Genomic DNA, 23,192 nt, shown 5'->3' on the forward strand with positions numbered 1-23,192 from the left:
TTTAAAAATGAGAGGATCAATTTAATATAAAACATCTTGATTTCTTTTTCTGTCTTAGATATTTCCTTAAAAGAAAAGATATGTTAGGTTCTAATATGGGTGTAACCTTTTTTTTAAGGCCTTTTAAATTTTCATTCTCTCTGTCCTTCTTTGCCTCCATCCTTTGGATGTGTTTTTGTCTTATGAATTGCAACTGTAAAGCTTGTACCATATGCCAGAGTGGGAAATCTTGTTTGCAGAGAGGAGGTGACAGTTGCCCTTGGATAATCTTACTACTTTCGAAATAGAGGTGCACCCCTCACTTCCAAAGTGTAGGTAGATATGGATGCTAATCAAGTAATCTCTTAACTTTGTTTTCATTGAGATACATAGGTAAAGTTCTGTAAGCTTACTGTACCATTTGTTTTCCAGCCTCTCCAGTGTCATTGTGGCTTCCTCTTTTTAGGAATATCTGCTCCTACTTTACTCTCAATGATACTTTAGTAATACATCCTCAGGTTTATTTAATTTTAATGGGTTTTTTACTACATCATTGGGCTGATAATTGCAAAAACCTTACTAGCTCTTTCCTACAGCTTATGTTTCTCACTGTAGCACTGAGATTACCCATGGCTTACTGTATCTAGTTTTGACTTCTGAGTTTTGAGAAGTACAGGAGATGAGGTTATTGTCCTGGAGCAGGAAGTGAGATTGTGTATTACTCCATCCTGAAAATACAGCCTGCATTCTTTTCTCCTTTGTGTTATGTATAGAATATTTTATAGACAATTATCTTAAAGAAGTTTATGATATTAAGGCCATTATAACCAGGCAGGTAGGTTGTCCTAGTGCCATTATTTGTTGTGCTTCAAGTCTGGTGAATATAAGCTGCAAGCATGTTCCAAAATTCTGATAACTGACAGGACTATTCCATATGTCTTCATTTTTATTTTGAGCAGGTGTTTAGTGCTTTAAATTGTGTCCTGTGCAGCCCAAATTTGAATGAAGAAGTAATTATATTGTAGTAGCTTGAAGGATTTGAAGTAATTTTTAGTATCATTTTATCAGTTAAGTGCAGATGAAACCTAACTTGATAAGACTTACCTTGTAGAAAAATATTCTTAGTGGCTTAAAGATTTTTTTTCAGTAACAATTTCCCACATACCCAAAATATGCTGAATTTGTACAAGGTTGAAGTTGTTACAGATTTTAGAAAAATAAATGCGGCATTATTACAAGGTGAGTCACATTTACTTTCTATGTAGTGACGTGTTTATATATACATGCACAAGGGGTTTTTATATCTTGTCATTTATTAGTAGTATTTAATGTACAAAGACTGTGACTAGTCTCAGGCCTCCCAGCTGTAATGAACTTCTGTGCTGTGTAACTTAGGAATAGTCTGTATCACTGACCATTTTTCCCTGTCCTGCATACTATTTAGAAATTAGAGGTGATTGCAGTGTCTGCTGTGCAAGGAGAGGCTGAGAGAGCTGGGTTTTTTATCACTGAGAAGAGAAGGCTGGAGGGCATTTTGGTAATTTCAGTAATACCTGTCAGGGAGGAGTGGGGATGGAGTCAGGCTCTCTTCTTGGTGGTGCACAGTGGAAGGACAGGAGTCAACGGGCACAAAATGTAATACAGAAAATTCCATTTAAATACAAAACTGTTTTACACTAAGGATGACTGAATGCTGGAACAGATGACCCTGAACCACTGTGGGGGGCACAAAACCTGATGGGACACAGTTCTGAGCATGTTGCTGTAGTTGACACTGCTCTGAGCAGATGGATTGGACTCTGTGTAATCTCGGGGGGTCCCTTCCAACCTCAGGTATACCTTGTATTCTATTTCACATTTTCAGTGTAGGTGGCAGATAGGCCCTTCATATTTTAGTAATGGAACAGCTTACAAGAAGGGCATAATTCTTCATTCTGCTCAAACCGAACTTTATTTAAAATACCTGCCACAAAGGTTGTGGACACTGCTGTCCAGAAGTCTGGGAGCTCTGGCATGACTGTCTCATAAGTAAAGAGAAAAGGAGCCTCCAGCTCTCTTCATCATCTTTATCATGGTACATAACTGTTAGACGGGTGTCAGGTCCTAGCTGGAGGTAAGTGCTACCTCACAAGTATTTTAGGAAGGATAAAAGTATAGAAGATCTTTGTGTAAAATGAGTTGTTTATCTTTCCATTGCTTCAAGTCTCTTTTCTAAGCTTTTACTTATTATCATCCTATTTATTCCTTCCTCTATTAAGATCATGTGTATGTTAGAAGTTAGCCTTTGGAAAATGGCTTTTACCTAATGCATGGTTAGAGGGTTCACAGGGCAAACAGCAGCAGTAACAAGATGCTCCTACTTAGTTCAGAAGTTCTAACTTGCCAGTACAGGAGAGGAAAAGCAAAATTTCCTTTTTCTAAAACAAGTATTCTTGTTCCATTTGATTAAAACTTTTTGTTTATGTGTCAAGAAAGAATAAGATACTTAAGGTTTTGGTTTTGTTCTGTGCAGGAGGTCAAGAGGGTTTTTTTGCTGTTTTGCAATTTGTTTAACTACAGTAAATCTCTGCTTTGAGATGCACTGGCTTGTACCAGTAACCAGTATGTCTTTGATAAGCACAATCATCTTTTCTAGGTGTAAGTTTCCTTTATAATGTACAGGATATCTATTTCCTTTAAAGCCCATTAGTGTAGGAGTTAAAACGTGTTTGTAAGTCAGTACTAGTATATATAAAAGGTCAGTGGATAATTTGCTTTCAGCTTGTTTTATTTTATTGATACCATTTGTCCTATACTGGAGCTACACAAAAATTCCCTCTTCCATTTCTGCTTGAAGTAGGGATACATCCTTAAGATACACATCCTCTATTTTGCTTTTAGGGATTCATCTTTATCCTCATACAAAATTGATTAAAGCATCCCTTTTCTTTTAAACTAGCAACAGCTTGTCCTTGCCAGATCTGTCTGGCCTTACATTTTTGACTCAGGACTGTTTACCAAATTACCTTTTATGTAATTATTTTGTTTGTGCTTTAAAGTTGATTGTCTTTTCCTGTCTCAAATTTACCTTTAGATTTCATTATTTTTTATAAAACTCATTACTTTTTTGGCGTATTTACCCTTTAATGGATTGTAAATGGATTTTTTAGTCCAAAAGTACTTTTTGATTTTGATTCTCACGTTCTTCACACACACACAAATTTAAATGTACATGTATATATGGGTAAGCAGGTCACTCCCATGGCTATTGGGCAACATGATTTACTGAAGTATTGAAGATAACAAACACGTCACTTTGGAGTATGTGCTGTGTGCAACAGGATAGGTGTAGTCTTATAAGAATCTTTTAGATCCTGTTGTTCTAAGGAGCTTTGGGAATGGTTATCTGTAGATGCACAAGTATCTGGACTTGGCAAGGAGCCCAGTGTGTGACTTCAGTGAAATTCCCTTCTCTCAGTCTCTTCTCCAAGTTTAAAATAATGATTTTAGGAAAGAAGGAGTTAAGAATCTTTTTTTCTTAAAGGGGGGGCCAGGAGGAAGTTGAAGTTGGTGGGTGTTAGTCAAATTCTGTTCAGAACTGTCCACCAACTTGCCCTCAAAGACGAAAGGAATGGGTATTTACTAAATTATCCTTGCTACTTCTGCCCTGGAGTGTGGTCATGGAATGGCTTCTCTATATAACCCTTTCTTCCCACCTCCTCCTTACTCTTAAATGGAAGTAGCTGCACAATTCTAAGTCTGCTTGAAACCTTCGCTCTTTTACAAGGCCACTGAATGTTTTAGTGTTGACAGTGTTGTTGATATACCTTGCTGTCTAGAAACCTGCATCTTAAAAATACTTCCTTTTTTGTTTTGTAATTTAATTCCATTCCTCTCTTTTTGTGTGTTTTTTTATTTGTTTTTATGATCCCTTGAGTAGTGCTGTTCTATAACAAGAAATGTATTTACTTTAAGAGCTTTGACCTTGTAACATGATAAAGTTTCCATCCACATTACTTTTGGGTTGTTTTAGTATAACTTCTTATTTTTTGTTTCTTTTTACACATCCAACTTCCAAGTTATATTAACAGAATCCCTGTTTAGTTTGAATTCTGCTCTGTATAATTCACCTATTTCCATCCCTAGATGTCTTGATTCTTAAAAAACTCTCAGTGTTACTCTTCTGATTTTTCCATGATACAGAAATGTTTCCTCAACTTCCATCTGAGACTGATGTTTGCATCTTCCTTACCTTTACCCATGGAAAACTCTTGAAAAGTGGCAGCAGTATGCTGTTGCTTGTCATAAATCACTGCCGTGGACAAGAGAGAACAATCATGAAAGTCAAAAGCATGTTGGGATTTTCTCCTCTTTATCGCACTTAACTGAAAGTCTTCTTGTTCCTTTCTTCTGCCTGATACTTTTTTTCTTTCAGGCTTAGTAGCTTATCATTCTACGTTAAAGTTATGTCTCTTTTGTCAGCGTTGGGTTAGGCTGGTACCTCTGGGGAACTCTTATTATGTTCATTTTAATAAGGACTTTTTATTCATGCTCCATTGTGAACTGATGTTGGCTTTGATGGGAAATTGAAGAGTTGAAAAACAAATGTTTGCTGCTCTAAGAAAAGTTCTAATTCATCCAAGGCTTTCCTTTTTCTAAAAATAATCTGTGATAGGTGTTGAAATAGATACTATAATGTATTTATAAAGCAGACTGGAAAATTTCAGCTCTTTTGAGAATGTACCACTTGAGTGTGGAATGCTTTATTCTGTGAGATGCTTTGGATTTATTTTATTTGTGTTGGAGGAATATATACCTTGCACTTAAGCATTCACACACCCCCCCTCCCTAGCTTGGATTGGTAAATTTCTTTCCTCTTTTATTTAACAGTGAAAGGCTTCTTGAACGATTGAGAGATGATCATTCTTTTCCATGCTGCCTGGAAACTTTCCAGGTCTTTGGTTTCTTCTTTTACGGTATTCTATAGTTTATATTTTCTTTTTCTTCTTCTTTTCCATTTTTTCCCCTTTTTTTAGTGTTGCTTGACTTTATTCTTGGCAGCGGTTTTATATCCATATTTCTCTGACACTAATCCTTCTGTCACCCATCATTCTGTGTCAGCTTCAGTAAAAGCTCACTTCTGCTGAAGATTTGAGAGCTCTGATTTCTGAGATGAATTTGCCAAGCTACTCCTCTGCCATCAAGGATGCTTCTGTTTTGGTCCTTTGTTCTGCATGCTTTGTTTCCCACAGAGCTACTCTTAACTTTTCAGTAAATTATGAGTTACATTCTTCCAGTGAGACTTGGTGGTAATTTTGATTTGGGTCCCCTTTAGCTTTCCCATGAAGAAGAAAAAAGGTTTTTCAGATCAGCTTCTTGTGGGAGCTGGAGCTCCAGTCAGCTCTCTGCTCTCCTCTCCTGACCTTATGAAGGTTACTTGACTGACAGGATATTTTTAGCTTCTATTTTTCCCATTGCCATAGTATTATTTTGTTCAGGATCCATGCCAAGCTAATCATTCTAGAGTTCCTGAATCTCCCCTTTTACATTTTTTTAAATATTGCATATTAATGTGGAGAACCCTTTGATGTTTAGAATTTCTTAAGATTATTTAAAAAACATTTGTGTTTCAGAGAACTCCTCAGTTATTTCCTTGAAGCTTCTTGTATGTAAATTATCTGTGCCTCTCCTTTGTAAAATACTCCATTTTATCAGATAGTGGTTTGTTTTTTTTCAGACATAAATTTTTCTCTTCCTTACAAATGATTTTAATGATATGGATTTGTATTCTTTTTCCAGTTACAAAACAATCTTACTTTTCTTCATATTTGTTTCATGACTTACCCATTTACCTGTGGCATTGAAATTCAAGATTTTGGGGTTGTTTGGTTTTTTAGTTTCCCTGCTGCTTATGGCTTAGTCACCTTAACATCTTGTTTCATTGCAGAATATCTATAGTGCTGTTTCTTGTCTTTTTTTTTAATCCAGGAGATTGCCCTGGAGTGCTACAGGAACAGCACTGCAGTTAAACCCCCTCTACTTCAGAAACAGGATCTTTTTTTTCTGTGGTTTTCCCTTTATGCCATTATTCTACAATAAAAAGGAATATTACGGACTTGTCTGTGAGTGTAGTGACCTACCATGACTGTGTTTGGAGAGGTCTAATGCCTCTGCTTTCACATTTAGGAGTTACATGGTTTTATGTTGTCTTCTATACTACTTGAGAACAAGGTTTAAACTTGGGACTTGTGTCCTTGTGCAGTATTACCCAATGTGGGACTTGCCATCCACATTCAAAATGATGATGTAAAGTTAATAGTTTATGTTACAATATGGTTAAATGTTACAGAGTTTTGCTGTAGCAAGCAGGTTAAAGGCTCAGAACCTCAGATTTATACCCTCTCTCTTATTGTCTTTATTACAGGCAATATTGCAGGTGGAATACCGTTGTTAATATTTGCACCATATAAGCACTTTGTGCCTTGTGACCATTCAACAACTCAGTTGCTTTGTAAAAACTGGTTTGAATTACATGGGGATGCGCCACAAAAATGTATGTGAATCAATTCAGCTTTGTTCAAGCATAGTAAAAGCCATTTTGTTTTGTAAATTTAGCTGACAAGTTTAAGTAGTTTAAGATGCCTCCTGATTTCGATTTCCCTGTGAATGTTGGGGGCAGAAGAACTGTCAAGTAGCCTGGAGGAAAACATAAAATTGGAAAGTTTCTCATGGATTAAGGAAAGACAATTGCTCAGTGCTTTGACAGTTACCTGCTGTATATAACCAAAACTAGGAACTGGTTGTATACCTGGGCTATTGAGGGTAATGGCTCAGTTTTAGAAGTAATTTGGCATTCAATCACTAGTAATTTCTAATAATCTCTGCTAGCTTGTTATAAAGCGTGAGGGGGTTTGTATAAAATATGCTTCTAGGATTGGTTAAACGATTTATCTATGTTCTGACCAGAAGTAGCATCAGTATTACTGGTTTATTGAAAACTAGTTCTTTGAATTTGTAAATAACAGAAGGGAACTATGACTCCTGTATCTTAGTGTATTGCTCGACTTACATTGGAAACCATTGTTTGCATTTCGTTTTAGATACTTTAAGCTGTTTTTGTTTCGTTTCCTGCATTCAGGAGCATATCACAAATATTTTCCTGTGTTTGAAGTGTATAAACTTAGATAGGATCTTCCCTGGGAAGCTTTGAAAAGTATCTACCTCTCTCACTGAGAGTATGTTCATTAGATCACTCAAATGTAGATCCAAGAGGAAGGATAGGTAGAGATTAGCAGAGAGACTATTATTAGAGTATTGATGCTTCTCTCTTCTTGCCTACGCTCAGCTCTTTTCCTGGAGGTCTGTGCAAGCCTGTAAAGTTTGCGTGCTGTTTTCACTCACAGTGGTAATTCTTCCCACTCTGCACTGAGAACAAAGCCTACATACTTTTTCATCATTCTTTCGAATACTGAAAGACTTAATATCTTCTCACATAATAGAACAGATGACCAGTGAGCTTTATTGCAGCACAGGGAAGAGCAAGTTCTGTACCTGAACCATGAAGTGCTCAGGGTAAAGCACATTGTTTGTGGGGCCAGTGTCACTTAGGAATGGCTGTAGAGCACTCAGCTCATAGCTCGTGGTGTATGTTTATAAAAAGCTGTAATACTGACCACTGAAGATCCTTGGAAATCTCATGATGACTTTTTAGCATTGCTAAAAATACAGGTATTTGTCCTGTATGCTCTTCAGGCTGATGCATTCCTTAGGTTTGCTGGTGTCATTCCTTTATTTTTACCCTAAATTGGATGCAATGCGGCTGAGTGCTTTTATACAGCAAACGATAGTTCATTCTTTGTGATCGTTTTATACCAAAGATGCTATTTATGGTACTATAATTTCATCAACTTAAAAGCCTAAGGATTAGCATTTGCTTCATTACAGACTTTGAGTATGTGAATAGAAGTTTATAAACTTGACAGTATTTCTTAAGTGCTGGTGTTTCTTTATTTGTGGGTGTGGATTTAGTCTCCTAATTATAGTGCTCTTCTAGGAGGGACAGATGAACTGAATCACTGTACTAGGGCTTTATGTTTTTTATCCCAATGTCTAAGGAGGAGTAAAATTCTCTGTATACTTTTGTATTTTGAGTATTGTGTGTGGTAACTGTGCTGAAATTGTTATTGTGGAAATGATTTATACCTCTTGGTGGCTACTTTAGTGTTGCAAATTTGATAGATAACAATGCTATGCTAATGATATGTTAAATGATATTCTAGTCTGAAGATGGTTTTTTAAATAAAATGGTCTGCTGACCATTTTGGATGAGTAAACCTTGTAGGAAAAAGTAAAATGCATGTCATTACTTAGAGATGCAGAAGTAATTTTTAGAGAATAACGATAATTTTAAACAAAAAGTTCCAGTGAAAACAAAAGTATACCTACAGGTTGCTTAGTCCTCTAAATTCTATTCAGTCTTGGTTTTTTTCACTTTTTCTCTCTTTTTTCTTGATATAATTGTGAATCCTCTGTTATGAGCAGTTTGGAACAAGTCAAACCTTCCCCTTTTTGTGTCTGCTGAGATATATAACGTCAGAGCTTCATAGTTATGGGAATACAAAGGGAGCAATACTGCTTGAAATTTCTCAAACTTTCTTCCTGTCCAACAGTTCACTTAAATATCTTTATTCTATGTGGAGAAAATAGTATTAAGAAAAATTGATTTGAAGTGTTCTGTGAAAGCTGGTGTTATCGATGCTATTACTTTTATGTACCAGCCTTAGTTTAAATATCTGTGTGATCTTAATTGTACAGTTTTCTGTAATCCCTTCATGATGCAGTTTTTGAACACGTGGTTGTTGTAGCCCAGCTTCATTGGAATTATTTTCTAACTCCTGACATCTAATAAAAAAATGGAGATCAAAACAATTTTATGTTAATGCATAAAACTGTCATGCACCTGTATCTTAAATACCGTATGGAATTTTGATTGGGTGTTTTGCTTTTCTTACCCTCCCTTTTCTCAAAGTTGCAGAAGAATTAAGAGGTACAGAGCGTCACAACAAGGATCATCAAACCTAGCGACAATTTTCCTACATGAAACAATGTTATCTACTTACCTTTCAACCTAAAGAAGAAGTCACTAAGAGGAAAATGTGGTACTAATTTGTAGAACATATTTAGGAGAAATTGTTCATTGTCTCTTCCAATACAAAGACTGGGAGGTGTTAGAAGAGGTCTGCAGGTTCAGAATCAAACAGCAGGAGATGAGGCTTCATACATTTGTGGGTGACTGGTGAAACTCCCTGTGTTAGAGGATGTTCTGGATGTTAAAAGTGCCAGATGCTGACTGTACCAATGCCATGAAGAGAAAGGAATCTGGAACGAAAAAAAAAAGCAAGAGATCTCACTGCTGACTCAGCCACAAATGGTGTGAAGCTGGACAGACGTTTGGTGATGTCATGGCTTGCTTGGTTCATAAATCCCTCCATGCACATTTTGCTTCCTTGCTGCTAGATGCAAGGCTAAATAGATCTTTTTGGATTCATGTAGTACAGCCACTTTTTTGTTTGTTCTGGAATTTCAGTTACGGTTTCAGTTTGTGGTTTTTGTGTTCTGGGGAGAGTTTTTTAAAGATTATAAAACTCCGTTTTTCATTAACTAGTTATCTCACAGTAACTCTATTTTAAAGTCATGGTTCAAACCTTTAAGTTAGGTGAACTAAATATGATCCCATAAAGTTTCAGATTTAGAGATCTGGGGATGTTTCTTATTCAACTCGAAAAATGTTGAGGAATGACTTAAGTGGTAAAAGTATGCAAAATCATTGCATAAAAGGGGTATGTCTAACCTATGGCAAAGAATTCTAAGCAATGAAGACTGCACATTTTTCTTAGGCAAAAAATTTGCTTTTTGAAAAAAGATTTTTTATGCTTATATTTTTCTAGTGATCTTTCGGTTTGTTTTGGCGGAGGATCTAAGGGAACTTCTGGTTCAATAACTCACAATGTAAATTTCCTTACTGTTGAGTAGTAGCAGTGTTCCCAATGCCAGGAGGAAGAAGGAACGCTTGCAAGAAGCCTGGCCTAGAAATGTGGCAAGAGGAGAAATGCAAAAAGCCATGCAAGAGTAAATAAATTCTAGGTCATGGGGGAGCCATCCTCGGCTGACGGAGGTGGAAGTTTAAGGATTTTTGCACTTTATGCTTATACCCTTAATATTTCTAAACAGTCTTCAGTTCTGTGCAGTCCTCTTCTGGCCCTAAAAGTAAGCATATATCTTGGATTTGTGAATAGGTGAAGCTAATACTATCTTCTTTTCATTTCTTTTAATAGTGATTAAGGTTTTAAAGTTAAGCATATGGAATTTAGGAATTGCTGAAGTGGATATGCTTTAGCTGAGACTGTGTAAGTGCACTAGGGTGTAGTCCTTAATAATTTCATCTCACAATGTTTCTAAACCAAGATAGCGTCTCAGTTCAGCATGCAGGAAGTGGTGAGATGCTCTGTATGTCTTTTCCTTTTCTTCATTTAATATGTGAGTTTAAGCCCACATTAATGCACACCACGTGAAGCCAACTCAGTTGCAGAATATTTGGTTCTTTCTCATGCTTTGCTGCTGGTCATTCCCCCTCATCATGCGACGCTGCCTGGTGGCTGCTCCTCCAGGGCTGGGCTCTCAGGGGTCGTGTTGTGCTGCTCTGTCACAAGGTGGAACACTGGGACAAAGGCACCTGCCTGAGGCAATGGAGTGGGTTTGTGGCACAGTCATGAGGAAACTCGAAGAGTTTCTAAATGCTATAAAGTGTTCCCTGTATTTAGTTGGGTTTTTTTTCACACTGGCTTTTTGAAAGGATTTTGTATCCCTTAATGATGTGCTACTGGCTAAAGCCCATGTCTTCAAGTCATCACATAGCTCACAGGAAACTGCTGCCATTTGGTTTGTCTAACACTCTAGGTTTTGGTGGATTGCATATTTATGTTTTAGTTTGGGTCTGATTCAAACAGAGTAATTCCTGACTAAATCTATTAATGAACTCATGAATGCAGGTCAAAATGCTTGCTGTTTTCTCCTGGAGTGTTCGGACTGGAATGACAAAGGCTTTCTGCTTCCCTGGAAAGTATATCCACCAGACTGGCTTTTAGACATGTTCCTCTGTTTACTGAGGTCCTCTTCTCAAAACATTCCAGGTCTCATGTGTAAGAGCCTCTTTTCCTGACTAAAATTTGAATGACCTTAATTGCCGTATGATTTTTTTATTTCTTTCTCTTAGTGGTAACTATTTAAAGAATTCAAATTAAGACAGAAGCCAGTCATTGTTGTTTATTAAAAAAAAAAATTCTATGAGGGGTAAAATTCTGTCTATATAAATTCTGCTAATCATCTATGCTGCTTTTACTTTCCAAAACAAGCCAGTGATTCCTGCTTTTGTCTGCTGGTGTTTTGAGATACCTTGTAATCTTACTTTGGTTGGGGGTGGGTGTTTTTCTATCTGTGGGGGTTTTTTTTCTGTGTAACTCTATTTTTTGTGCATTTTAACAGGTGCATGCAGTACTTGTTCAGTAGAAAGCAGTGCAGAATGAAAAGAAGCAAGGGTGAGGCTTTTATTTGAAAGAAAAAAAAGCTGAGGAGGAAGTTCACTGCTGAAAGGGTTATTGTAATCAAGTTTATCATGGGAGCTTGCTGTTGTGTAACAGAAACTCTAGCTTGTCCATACCTGTCTTAAAGCGTTACTTAATGAAGAAAGAAAACAAACCTACTGAAATATTTATGAAATTCAATAAAATTTGTTCTCAATCTCTTAAATTTCAATACATTATGACCATTCAGCTTTACTCTCTGTTTGTAGAAAAACTACATTTTTTACAAAAGTGATATTTGTCAGACTTACCCTGTGAGCATGAACAGGTTAATGCTCGAGCATGTGTCTCTCTAATAATATTGAAACTCATTCATTCAAAAACCACTTTAACTGGGTACTGTGTAATGAAAAATATGTCTTCCTCTAAAGGAGCCTATTGAAAGGTCTGTTAGGTAGCCAATGAAACTTTTTTCCTAGTAAAGGAGTGCATCTATACTGGATGTTCAGTTAGCTTTTTTCTCTTGTTTTTGGGTTGCTGAGTCATCCTGGTGCCATCTTGAATTCTTCAGTAAAAACTGCCTGTATCAATGTAATGCAATCTAATATCCTAGCACACCTAATTTTTTTCTCAAAAATGCAAAACCGTTGTTTATTGAGTAATTTTCTAACATTAATCTTTTTGCTGTACAAAGATCCTTCTCATTTCCTCTACAACAATGATCAGGAGTAATTTGGGATTTTAAGATGTAGTAGCTGTTGCAGCTGAAACAGTTATTAAAGGAGAGAGCAAGAGAGAGGCTGCCAGTGTGACATCTATGATTTTCAAATGGTGACTTGAATTTTTTTTTTCCCCTTCTCATTTTTTACCAGACAGATAACTTGGGCAACTTCTTTGCCTGGCATCAAGATGGACAAATTGATTTCCTTTTCCTGTCTTAACCTTTTAGTTACCCTTTCTGTTTGACGACAGGCTTGGTCTCTTTATGTCTTTCCCAGTGTCAGAAGTCTCACAAGATGCATATTTCTTAGCAGTTATCTAAATGGAGTTGTAGCAGTTTCACCTGTCTTTGTTCTTCTTGTCATTTGGTTGCCTTTTAATAATTCCAGGCACACCCTCTCACTGTTACATCAGCATCTGTATGTGATTCATGGGTATCAGGATTTGAAGACATCTATCCACTCATTTAGTCCAAATAAGAATGACTGCATTGAGTCAGGCTCAAGGTTCATGGAATCTGTTCTTCTATTTCAGATGGTGACCTAGGAAAGGAGGTAGGAGCAGGGTGCAGTGGTTCTCCCCAGTATACTTTCACACTCACCAGCAAATCACAAGCCTGGGACGTTTCTGTGCAGCAGTGGTAACAGTGCTTACAATGTCACAAAAACATGACATGGTTTGGGTTGGAAGGAACCTTTGAAGATTCCCTTTAACATTGTGTTTGTCTTTTCTGTATACCTTATGCTCTGGCAAAGAAGGCTTTCCTGAAGAGGCTACACAGAATCTAACTATGCAACAAATTTAATTATATTAGGTTTTTTCCAGCTAGGTTAGATGGCAAAAAAAATTTTGAGTGTTTCTTATTTTTTAAAAGTTTGTATTCATAATACACAATATTAAAGCACATTTAATTTGTGTTTGATGGCTGTTGTATTAGTTTGCAGCTGTTTCAAGTGGGATGGTGGTGGTCCCTGAGAGGTAGGTAGGGGTCAGGTAAGGGGGGAAAACAGTGTCATTTAAAAATACATCAGCAAGATTCATTGGTATGTGTTTGTATGGGAGGTAGCCAGATCACTAGTACTGTAAGAATACGCAAAAAGCATGGCAAAAATAATCATTAGTAATCTAGAAGTTTAGGCTTGCTGACCACAAGTGTGTAATGATTGGTTCACAAGGTCATTTCATTCAGTTTTAAATATTATTTGGATGTAAATTTCACAGTTGATACAGTTATTGTTTCTACTGTGAATTCTTTTATGTAACCTGCATGCACTGTGGCTGGTGTCTTCCCACATCAGGCTCTTGCTACAGATGACCAGATATATCTGAACCACTTGAGCAGCAGGAGCAAAGTAAGGTGTGGAGAACTTGACTGCTGTGCTCATTGTTGGTACCTAATTTTACCTTATGTAAAGCTGCTTGGGTTCCTGGATATGTGTGTTTCAATGCAGTCTGCGTTCAAAGATATTTACACACATTAGGGCAGCCATTTAATTTTTTATTTTTACAGTAAATATATTTTATTGTATGGGCATGCCTTGCTTTACAGAAGGTTTGAACCAAAATTCTGGATTGTGTTGCGTAAGACCCCTTCTCCAACCCTCATAACTTGATGTTTCCCAAACCTTCAAGTTAAAGGGCTTTCTTAGGCCGTTTCCTGACAAGTTTTGTACACTCTTGTTCCAACTTGGTTTAGGCTGAATTTTTCATCTTAAAAATGATGAAGCCTTGCTGAGTTTTGGATAATTGCAATCATATCCAATTCTAAATGTCAGATGACTCCCAGAGACCTACAAAAAGCCAATAATGCAAAAATGAGTTGGACCGTATTAGATTCCAGTATTAAATGGTCAATAAACAAATCACTTGGGAAAAAACGTCCGCTGTGGAACATAAGCAGCCTAAGTGAAGGTAGAACTTTAGAGAATGTACAGGCATGGGAAAAAACAGTTCTCAAGATGGAAATTCACAGGTAGAAGGATGATGAGGAAGGGAATTGTGCTGCAAAAAAAGTACTGAACAGGAAAGAAGGAAAAATGGAAGGGAAAATTTAAAGCAACTGTATAATTAATTCTTTTCAGAAAGGATAGAACATTATCATTGTAAAATAAACTGAGTTGTGAGTATTGTGAATATGTGAGTAATGCCTTAACGCCTGCAGGGATATTGTCCTGATACCCAAGAAGGAAGTGGCCTATATAGTCATTTAAGAGGAGAGTCAGTCAGACCACATTTAAAACAAGAAAATATGGAGCCTGCAAATTATTCTAGAAAGCCAGCCAGTGCATATTGTTTTCTACTTGTTGATCAGCAACATTCTGATATTGTCCTAACAAGTAGGAGGGGCTGCAATCTTGGCTTACCCAAAACAATTACCTGTTACTGTGATCTGATTATCATGCTAATAGTTTGGCTCCTCTGCTCCTGAAAACCAGCTTGTTTTCTAATATGGGTGAAAAATGCCATGTAACTTTGAAAGATAAAGACAACCAACTTAAATAGTCTAATGACTATTTATTATCATAAAAATCTTGTTCTAGACACTTTTCACTGACTCAAGAGTGTGTATTTTGTTCTCCTGTGCTCAGCTAAAGTTGTTGGGGAGGAGGACAGGGGGAAGTACTCTCAAGTAGTACTAATCTTCTGTACTGCTTTCTGGAGAAGACCTGTAGCTACCTTATTTGTCACATGTGGGAATAACATGCAAAGATTTTAAAGACAAAGCTTAAGAAAAGTTCTTGGTAACCTCTGTACCCCATCTAGACAAGTTACAGACTCTGTCAGCATTGTTGATCAGTCTTGAAGAAATCTCAACTTGCGAAACTTCAGAAAAGGCTAGCAAGTGGCATAACTTTAAAAGGGTTTTCTGTCAGTCTTCCTGGAATTATTAGGTGCCCTCAAGGGTTTGTAACTTGAGTTTTATTTGTGGCTTTTATACTGTTTCCCAGGTTCTTGAAACAAGGTGAGAGTTCAGTGACTCCACGTGTTGATAGACAGGGGAGTTGTCCTAATATTTAGCACAGAAATACAACTTGAATTTTTTAATTTATGATTGGATAAGTGAAAGTTACAATTGGAGAGAGCGTGACATATGATCTAACACTGTCCTCTGTTGTCCAAGTACTCCTCCCTTGAGGTTTAATCATGGTGTGCTGGAGGCAGAGTTTTTTTACCTGAAAGAAGGAGGCCCCAGCTCTGGATCTTACTTTCCTAGTGGATTTGCTGGTTGACTTCCAGTACAACTTGTTTTATCAGATTCTTTTTTTTTTTTTTTTTTTGGTTTTTGTTGTTGTTGTTGTTGTTGGCAGAGATACATAGCTAGATAGAAGGTGATAACTTTTATTAATTTTGAGGCTGCTTTTTTGCTGTATCTTGCTTTTTTTTAATATTGTCCCAACACTTATGGTGTTGGTTGTGTGGAATTTGGGAGTTCTTTCTCTTTTAACCCTTGCAGTATGTTTGAATAAAAGAATAAAATATTTGCAGAATAAAAGATTTGCTGTATGAACTCACAGCTCTTTCAGAATTAAGCAGGGTATGCAGTGACTGGTGAAAACAGCCAGTGCTTGTTTCCTAAAATAACCCAGCAGTCTCCTCAGTCCTCAACCTTTCAGCCTTTGGCCCTTTGCTGTGATGTGTCCCGCGGAGGTGTGATCTTGTGCTGGATCCAGCTTATCCTTGCAGCTCACAGTTCCAGAGATGACTGTACTCCTGGAAGCGTGGTCATGACTCAGTGCTGCGTTGTAGCAACAGGAGTACTGCAGTGAATGTTTTTGAGCTTAGGGGGTTAAGCCCTGGAAAGTAGAAATTGATTTGGTTGATCTTTGTGGTCTATTAGGATGCCCTTCCTAAATCTGCATGTCCCAAATGTGTTTAGATATCTTATGAACACACATCAACGAGGAACTGTTTTTGTCTATTAACACTCTTTTTAAAATAAGCCAAGTGGTAGCTCTCAGTCTTAATTTTTATTTGTAGTTTTTATACCACTTGTTTGCCTTCAAAAAAAGGAAAGCCTTGGTTGTCATTGCAAAGCAGAGTGTTTTCTAGCCATTTTGAGAAAGAACCAGTTTGACTCCTATAAATTGCAAACAAAAACTTTGAAACAAAAGTAAGTGTTGGGCCTGGCAAGGAAGGTATGATTCAATACTGCTTAGGATAGGAAGGCTATCTCCTTGCCCTAGTGCAGTGAGAGCTCAGGTAGAAGGTGATAGAGGTGTCTTCCTTGAGTCCTTCAATTAAAAGCTGTATTCCTAAAGTACCTTGGTATTAAATTAGACTGTGCAGATAGCTCCACTGGTGATAGTTTAATGTTTGAGAAGGGGATTACTTCAAGTGACTGAATTCCTGGTGTTGTAAATTATTTTCATCTGTGATATTAAGAAGCTACTAATTCTTTTCATTAAAGGGAAAAGCATATTTCCTTCATATCTAATTAGGAATAATATTTATGTAATGTTCTTATTTGAATTATCTGAGACTTTAATTTTTCTGCCACTACACTCAAGAGAAGTTACATATGATTCAGGTTGTGTTCCAAGATCATTTTGGTATTCAATTTAGCACTGCTTTTTAAAAGGAATAGAAAGTACTGTGAGCCTGGTCTACTGCAAAACTCTTGTAATGCATGTTTTTCTTGTTTCTCAATATAGTCCTGGAGCAGTCTGAGCCAATTTTTAACACTGTTTAGAAACTTTAATGAACATGATACAACTTCCTAACTGTTGCAAAAAGTTACATGTGTAATAGCAAGTGACAGCAGAATTATTCATTTGCTTCAGCATGTATTCATACAGTTAAGCAAGTCTGAACTGCAGTTTGAGGGGAGATAATTTAAAAAAAGAAAATGAAATGTTGGTAATCACTCAAAATTTAAGCACTGGCTACATAGCTTATATTAAAATTGATGAAAACGAATTATTGGATAAAACCACATTTAATTCACCCTTGTTGGAGGAAGTTTTGAAGTTGTGCACAAAGTGTGAACACGTGCTAAATTTCTATTAAAGGAGGGTTCCGTATGCGCAAATTGACTTTATAAAATATAAATACATGATAAAGTGCTCTGCTGAATTAGAACCACCAACTAAAGCAGAAAAAGCATTGCTTTTTATGCATTTAAAATGGTAAAGTAGCCTGAACAACCTAAATTATTGCTTTGAGAGGTAAATTCAAGTAATCACTTAAAATACAGAGAATTAAGAATGTTTAATGAAACAGTTCAGGTGTTAAGAAATGAGGGTCAAACCTTACAGTCTATACTTACACAAACCTCAGGTCCTGTTGAGTTCATTATGAGTAAACATGTCAAAATCTGTCAGTTATATTCTTCAGTAGCAGGAAAGCTTCAGTAGAAACTGGGAGAATTTTCCTCATGCAGTCAATAGTTTTGAAAAGAGAATTGTAGATTTATTTTCACTAATAAATATGCAAATATGGAATTCTTTTTTTTAAATAACATTACATTAAAGATTCTGTGGAAGGGTTCTAGGGAATGTGGGCCTGCTGCTGAATGGGAATACGGTCACAAAGACCAAGGAGAAGGCTAAAGTGATGAATGGGTTTTTTACCTCAGTTTTTTAGAAGCAAGTTGGGGAATATATGAACAAACTGGATGTATGAAGGTTCATGGGCTGTGATGGGATGCTGCCACAAGTGCTGAGGCAGCTGGCTGGCGTCATCTCAATGTCACTGCCAATAATTTTTGAAAAGTTGTGGTGACTGCACAAGTCCTCAGGGAAGGTGATCCTTCCTCTCTGCTCAGCATTGGTAAGACACACCGGGAGTGCTGGGGTCCAGTTCTGGGCTATCCACTGCAAAGGAGATGTGAACGCAGTGCAGTGAGTCCAGTAAAGGACTGTGAAGCTGATGGAGTGGAGCATCTGACAAATGAGGGTAGGCTGAGAGAGCTGCGACTGTTCATCCTGGAACTGGAGAATACTCAGGGCGAGTGTGATGTAATATCTGCAGGAGGGTGCAAAGGAGGAAAACCAGATCCTCCTTAATGGTATCCAGTGACAGGATGAGAGGAAATGGGCACAAATTTAAATGCAAGAAATTCCATTTAAGTGTGAGGGAAAACAAAACGTTTTTTCTTTTGTACATAGGGGTTGGTGAAACAGAAACACTAGAGCAGATTTCCCACAGGTGTTGTGAAGCTGCCATCTATGGAAGTATTTAAATCCAACTGGACATAGGGTTGGGCAGTCTGCTCTAGGTGACCCAAGCAGTGACTTGGACCTGGTGGTTTTATGCAGTCCCTGCCAACCTCCACCTTTTGTGGTTTTCTGATCTCTTAGCTCTTTAGGCAGTTCATCATCAATTGCACTTGTAATGGTTTTTTTTCAATAGCTCTTTCAGTTTTGTAGCATCTGGAGACATACTGATCACTTTACAAAAAAGGTAGAGTGTTGGTTGCAGGTCTGAAACAACTTTCTATTTGTTCCTTATATATTTCATGGGATTTGAAACCAGCACAGGTCTCTCTTTGCAGTACTGCAATCTGGCTCCATTCTTGTACGTGTGTTTAGTCATAGAGTGCTAAAAGAGTCTGTATAAATAATCCTGTATTAAACAATACAGAATTTAACATTAATAACTAATTTGAAATCATTAACAAATATGGTAATAGAGCAAATGAGTAACACCTTCTAATGATGTCTTTCAGTCATGGCCTGTATATGAAGAAGTATACAACAAAATGCTTGAGCTTGCGGTGTTTTTAGACCTGCCTCGTTTTCCAGATATAACAGACAGCTGCTTTCTTCATCCAGACATGTTGTGCATCAAGTACTTGATGGAAGCTAATTTACCTGGTAAATATTTTCCCTAGCCTGTACTGATAAAACTTTTCTGTGGTTTATTAAACTCTGGCAAAAAGGCTTGAATTACTACTTGAAAATTGCTGCTCTTTTCCTCCTAATTTATTCCCATTTAAGCTTGAACTGAAAGATATTTTTTCTATAGAAAGCACCTTCATCAAACATTTAGAGTATGTATTATAGACCCAGATATGCAAGGGCACTCTGGTGTTGGCTCTCTAAGTCGTGGAGTGGATACTTCATTTCAAATCTTTCAGTATCCATGTGAACTAAGAGGCACTAGTTGAATTCATGTGATTTATTAACTTTAGCTAACTGATTCATGAAGTTGGGACCTGATTGCTTAGCTCTTGAATTCTCATATATAATAATGACTGTATATTCTCTAATATAGAATATGTTTTGTATATTATATAATATTGCATATTAGCATTAATTTTAATATTGACACTGTGTGACAGATCAGCTGCTGTTTCACTGTATTTATGATTTAGTTCTAAAACTGAATGTTGTTAAAGTATTGACTTTTTAAGTCTTGAATATTGAATTGTCAAAGAAAGTTCACACACTAGGACATATTGGTCTATCTGTTGGGTTACCATACTTTCTGTCAAATACCGCTGTCACTGAAGATGAGTTATACAGACAAACAGCCTGTAAATTAATTTTTTTTCCTCAAAGTATTCCAACAATTTGGGAATAGGGTAGGGGTTATTGTCTTTTTGCAATTAGTTACATTGAATAAAGCTGCTTGGGTTTTCTGTTTACTCACAGTTGAATGAAAATAAGATAACTAACAGATTTAGGCCTAAAATTCCAGAATAGAAATTCTGATTTCATAGTTTTACACCAGTGTTATGATCCTATAGAGGGTCACCTTATTTTGCAAATTGTGAAGTATCAGTTGAATCAAAGCAAAGGCTAGAAAATTGTCATTTTCAGATTTATTACAGTACTCTTTGAAAATTACTGTAGACGAAGAATATAATGTCCTTTACTTTTTCCTTGCAACTATGCTTTTTGTCATGTAGAAACATTTTTCTAAGAATTGAAAAAGGACTGCTGCTGTTGTCTAACAACTCCCCCCAAAAAATAAGCAATGGATTGGCAGTGTTTCTTAGGACACTTAAGTACTAAGGAAGAGGCCATTTAAAGTATCTGAAATAAAATATACTGGTAGTATTTATAAGAAGATATAATTTCCAGACTTTGGTTAAGTTTTACTGTTTTGTACGAGAGGATTAAAAACAAGTTCCTGCTGACCTGTTTGTAAGCAGCAAGAGACTGTAAGTATAGCTGGATTAAGGTTGTACTTAGTCATACATTGCTAACCTTTGTGGAATCTGTTGGTGATGTAATCAGCTCCTGTATTTCTTGCTGAACAGGAAAGGTGAGAAATTTGGGGGATTTGTATCTGTGAAAAATAAGCAGAGTAATAAGAGACTGTACAGATACACTGTTGCTTGTGGACTGCAGTTGTATCTTATGGCACAACCTGCGCTAGCGGGTGTGAGGGTGCGATGGAGCTGCGTGAGGTAAAGCTGGGTCTAACCTGCCAGGTTTTGTCAGGGGAGCAGCAAATGCTGCCCTGCCACGATCCAACTGCTATTCATACCCAAACAGCTGCTTTAAAACTAGCCTCTGTTTCTCTTCTATGCAGTGCTGAATCCGTCCTCCCATGGGTATTTAGTCAAAATGCAGGAAAAAAGCTTGTGACGAATTTTTGGCTTTTGGGGTTTCTTTTGAAACTGTATTTATGTGGATTTGTGATAGGCTTACCCAGAAGAACATTCAGGATGATCTCGCAACATCATTCGAGTAACATCAAAACACTATTAAATATGTGATTCTTTTTTTCTCCATGTGAATATGTTATGTCATAAGTGTTTTCCATGGAAGTGCAGTGAAGGTTGCTGAGTATTTTTAAAAATACTCAGCCTGAAAAAAATGGCTGTCAAATGGTCCTAAAATATCTAAATATTGTTTTCCTCAAATGACCAACATATTTGCACTGTAAAAATATTTTTAGCTTATCTTAACCTACTCCTTTTACGTTTTTATTTATATTAATCAGATGAATTGCATAATTGGACTTGTCGAGTGGTGAAAAAAATCGGTATTGGAGAAGTGGATTTCCTGACTCTTGTACCTGGAAATAAGTCAACAAGAAAAGTGAAATATGATATTCTTGCTGCAGCAGTTATTGTAGTTGTGCTCAAATTACTGTTTTTATTAGATGATCACTATGAATGGTAAGTGTAAAGGCAAATCTGTAGCAAAGCCCAAATTTCAAATAGTGCAAATGATTGTTTTTTGGAGCGTTCCTTCTTTAGAATTAAGTTTATAGTATTGGAATTTCAGTTCAGTTCAGTAGGTTAAAATGTACACATGAAAGTATTTTAGACATGAAATATTACTTATTTTTAAAAATCATTGATTTGAATCTGAAACTTGGAATAAAATTAGGGTGTCATTTTTGTCAGTTGTATTTGAACTTCATGTAAAAAGTGCAGTATTTAGATCTACAAAACAGCCTGATTTTTTTTTTTCAGGTTACTTTCAGACTTGGCTGAAGAAAGAAATAAAAATAACAAAGAAGGTATATAAATATTCTAGTAGAAGCAATGTTGTGATTTAGTAAGTGAAACAACTTTGTAATCAAGCTTATTGATCATTAAAATGTGGTTTTGTCATTTATTCTTTTAGGACAAATCTTTATTCAGAGAAAAGAGTAGATTCTGCTCACATAAAATAGCCTCAGTGCACCTGCATAATTCTTATTGTGCTCGATAAGGAAGTTTGGTACACATTTTGCTAGGTACCTCTGCTTCTGCTTGTCCATGTTTGCCTCTTGTTTTAGAATTTTGTGCTTGCTGGGTGAAGATGAATGGATACACATAAAGAGGGAATGCACTTTGATCGTAAATGGCAAATACTAGGGGCATCAAACCACATTTATGATAAAATCCAAACTTGTTTAGTCTTGTTAAATAAAATGTCTTAGTGTGTAACATATTTCAGATGTAATCTAGTTTCTTAGTCCAAATAATCTTGAGAGAGTGTGGAAAAGCTAGCAGCAATTAAGATAGAGAAGATAATGGTGTGAACATGGTTCTTTGAGGGCAGAAAGACCAAATCAAAGATTAGAAATCTTCAGGAAGATGTTCCATGGCCTCATCCAGCTCACAGTTGAAGATAAGATCCAAGATGTGTTACAGTGGTTTATCTGTTAAGTCTTCCATCCAGTTTTGAGTCCGTTTTGACCCTTCTGCTATTTTTTAAAACTTAAGTCAATAATAAAATTGGTGTTAGCCATGTGTGAGCACAATTACTGCTGTAACTAGAAACAATCATCACTGTTAACTAAAACTGGTAATTTTCAAGTGGATATACCAACTTATTGTGGATTCTTTTTTTCCTTTTTATTTCCCTTGAAAACTTGAAGTACATGATAGTGACAAGAGTGAGAGTTGTGCAGCTGCTTTACAAGCTAAGGCTCAAAGCCATTAGTGTCTTAATGGGGTTTCTCCCTTATTAACAAGTCTCATTGCCCTTGGGAATTAGCAGCTTATTCTTTGCCCACTTTTTTACTTTAAAATCTGCTGGTGCAAATTGATCCATATGCTCTGTTATGTTGTCCCTGTCCTTTAAATGTTGGGGTGATGGTGAGCAGCTGCACAGAGGAGCTGATGTGAGAATTTCTGTTAGAGCAATGATTAGTGCCAGAGCTCAAAACTGCCTCTGGCATTTTCCCAAAATTAGAGTGCTGAAATGAATAATGGTTAACACTGAGTTTTAAAGATTCAGTTTATGTTGACTCCATTCCCAGTTGTTAACTATCCTTTCTCTAGTCCTTAAAAAATAGTATTTCAGCTCCTACAGTTCTTCAAAACACACTGGAAGCAGTGCAATAGATACTTGTAGTTACCTAGTGTGTGTGTTCTATGAACTGCACACATACACAATACAGTTTATGTTCAAATAAAATGTGATTGATACATGTATATGTATGTGTGTGTCACAGAGCTGTGTATTTTCTATTCAGCTCAGCTACATGAACATCAGACTGACAGTACTGGACAGGTAAATGGTTATTACAGTGTAGCATCGTGTC

The 23,192-nt window shown here is 36.7% G+C and overlaps 1 protein-coding gene across 4 annotated transcripts in view; it reads left to right on the forward strand.

Annotated features, from left to right (window-relative positions):
- TAF1B (TATA-box binding protein associated factor, RNA polymerase I subunit B) overlaps positions 1-23,192 on the forward strand; it is a 46,693-nt gene that overhangs the window by 15,303 nt on the left and 8,198 nt on the right. For all 4 annotated transcript variants that reach the window (XM_027713382.2, XM_039384875.1, XM_027713381.2 and 1 more), the window contains 3 exons: positions 18,925-19,072; positions 21,153-21,330; positions 21,631-21,677. In XM_027713382.2, coding sequence (XP_027569183.1) covers positions 18,925-19,072; positions 21,153-21,330; positions 21,631-21,677 — 373 coding nt within the window. The remainder of the gene's footprint in view (positions 1-18,924; positions 19,073-21,152; positions 21,331-21,630; positions 21,678-23,192) is intronic.

This window comes from Pipra filicauda, unplaced genomic scaffold (genome assembly GCF_003945595.2).
Source record: "Pipra filicauda isolate LSUMZ 115617 unplaced genomic scaffold, ASM394559v2 scaffold383_size682061_pilon, whole genome shotgun sequence".
NCBI lineage: Eukaryota > Metazoa > Chordata > Aves > Passeriformes > Pipridae > Pipra > Pipra filicauda.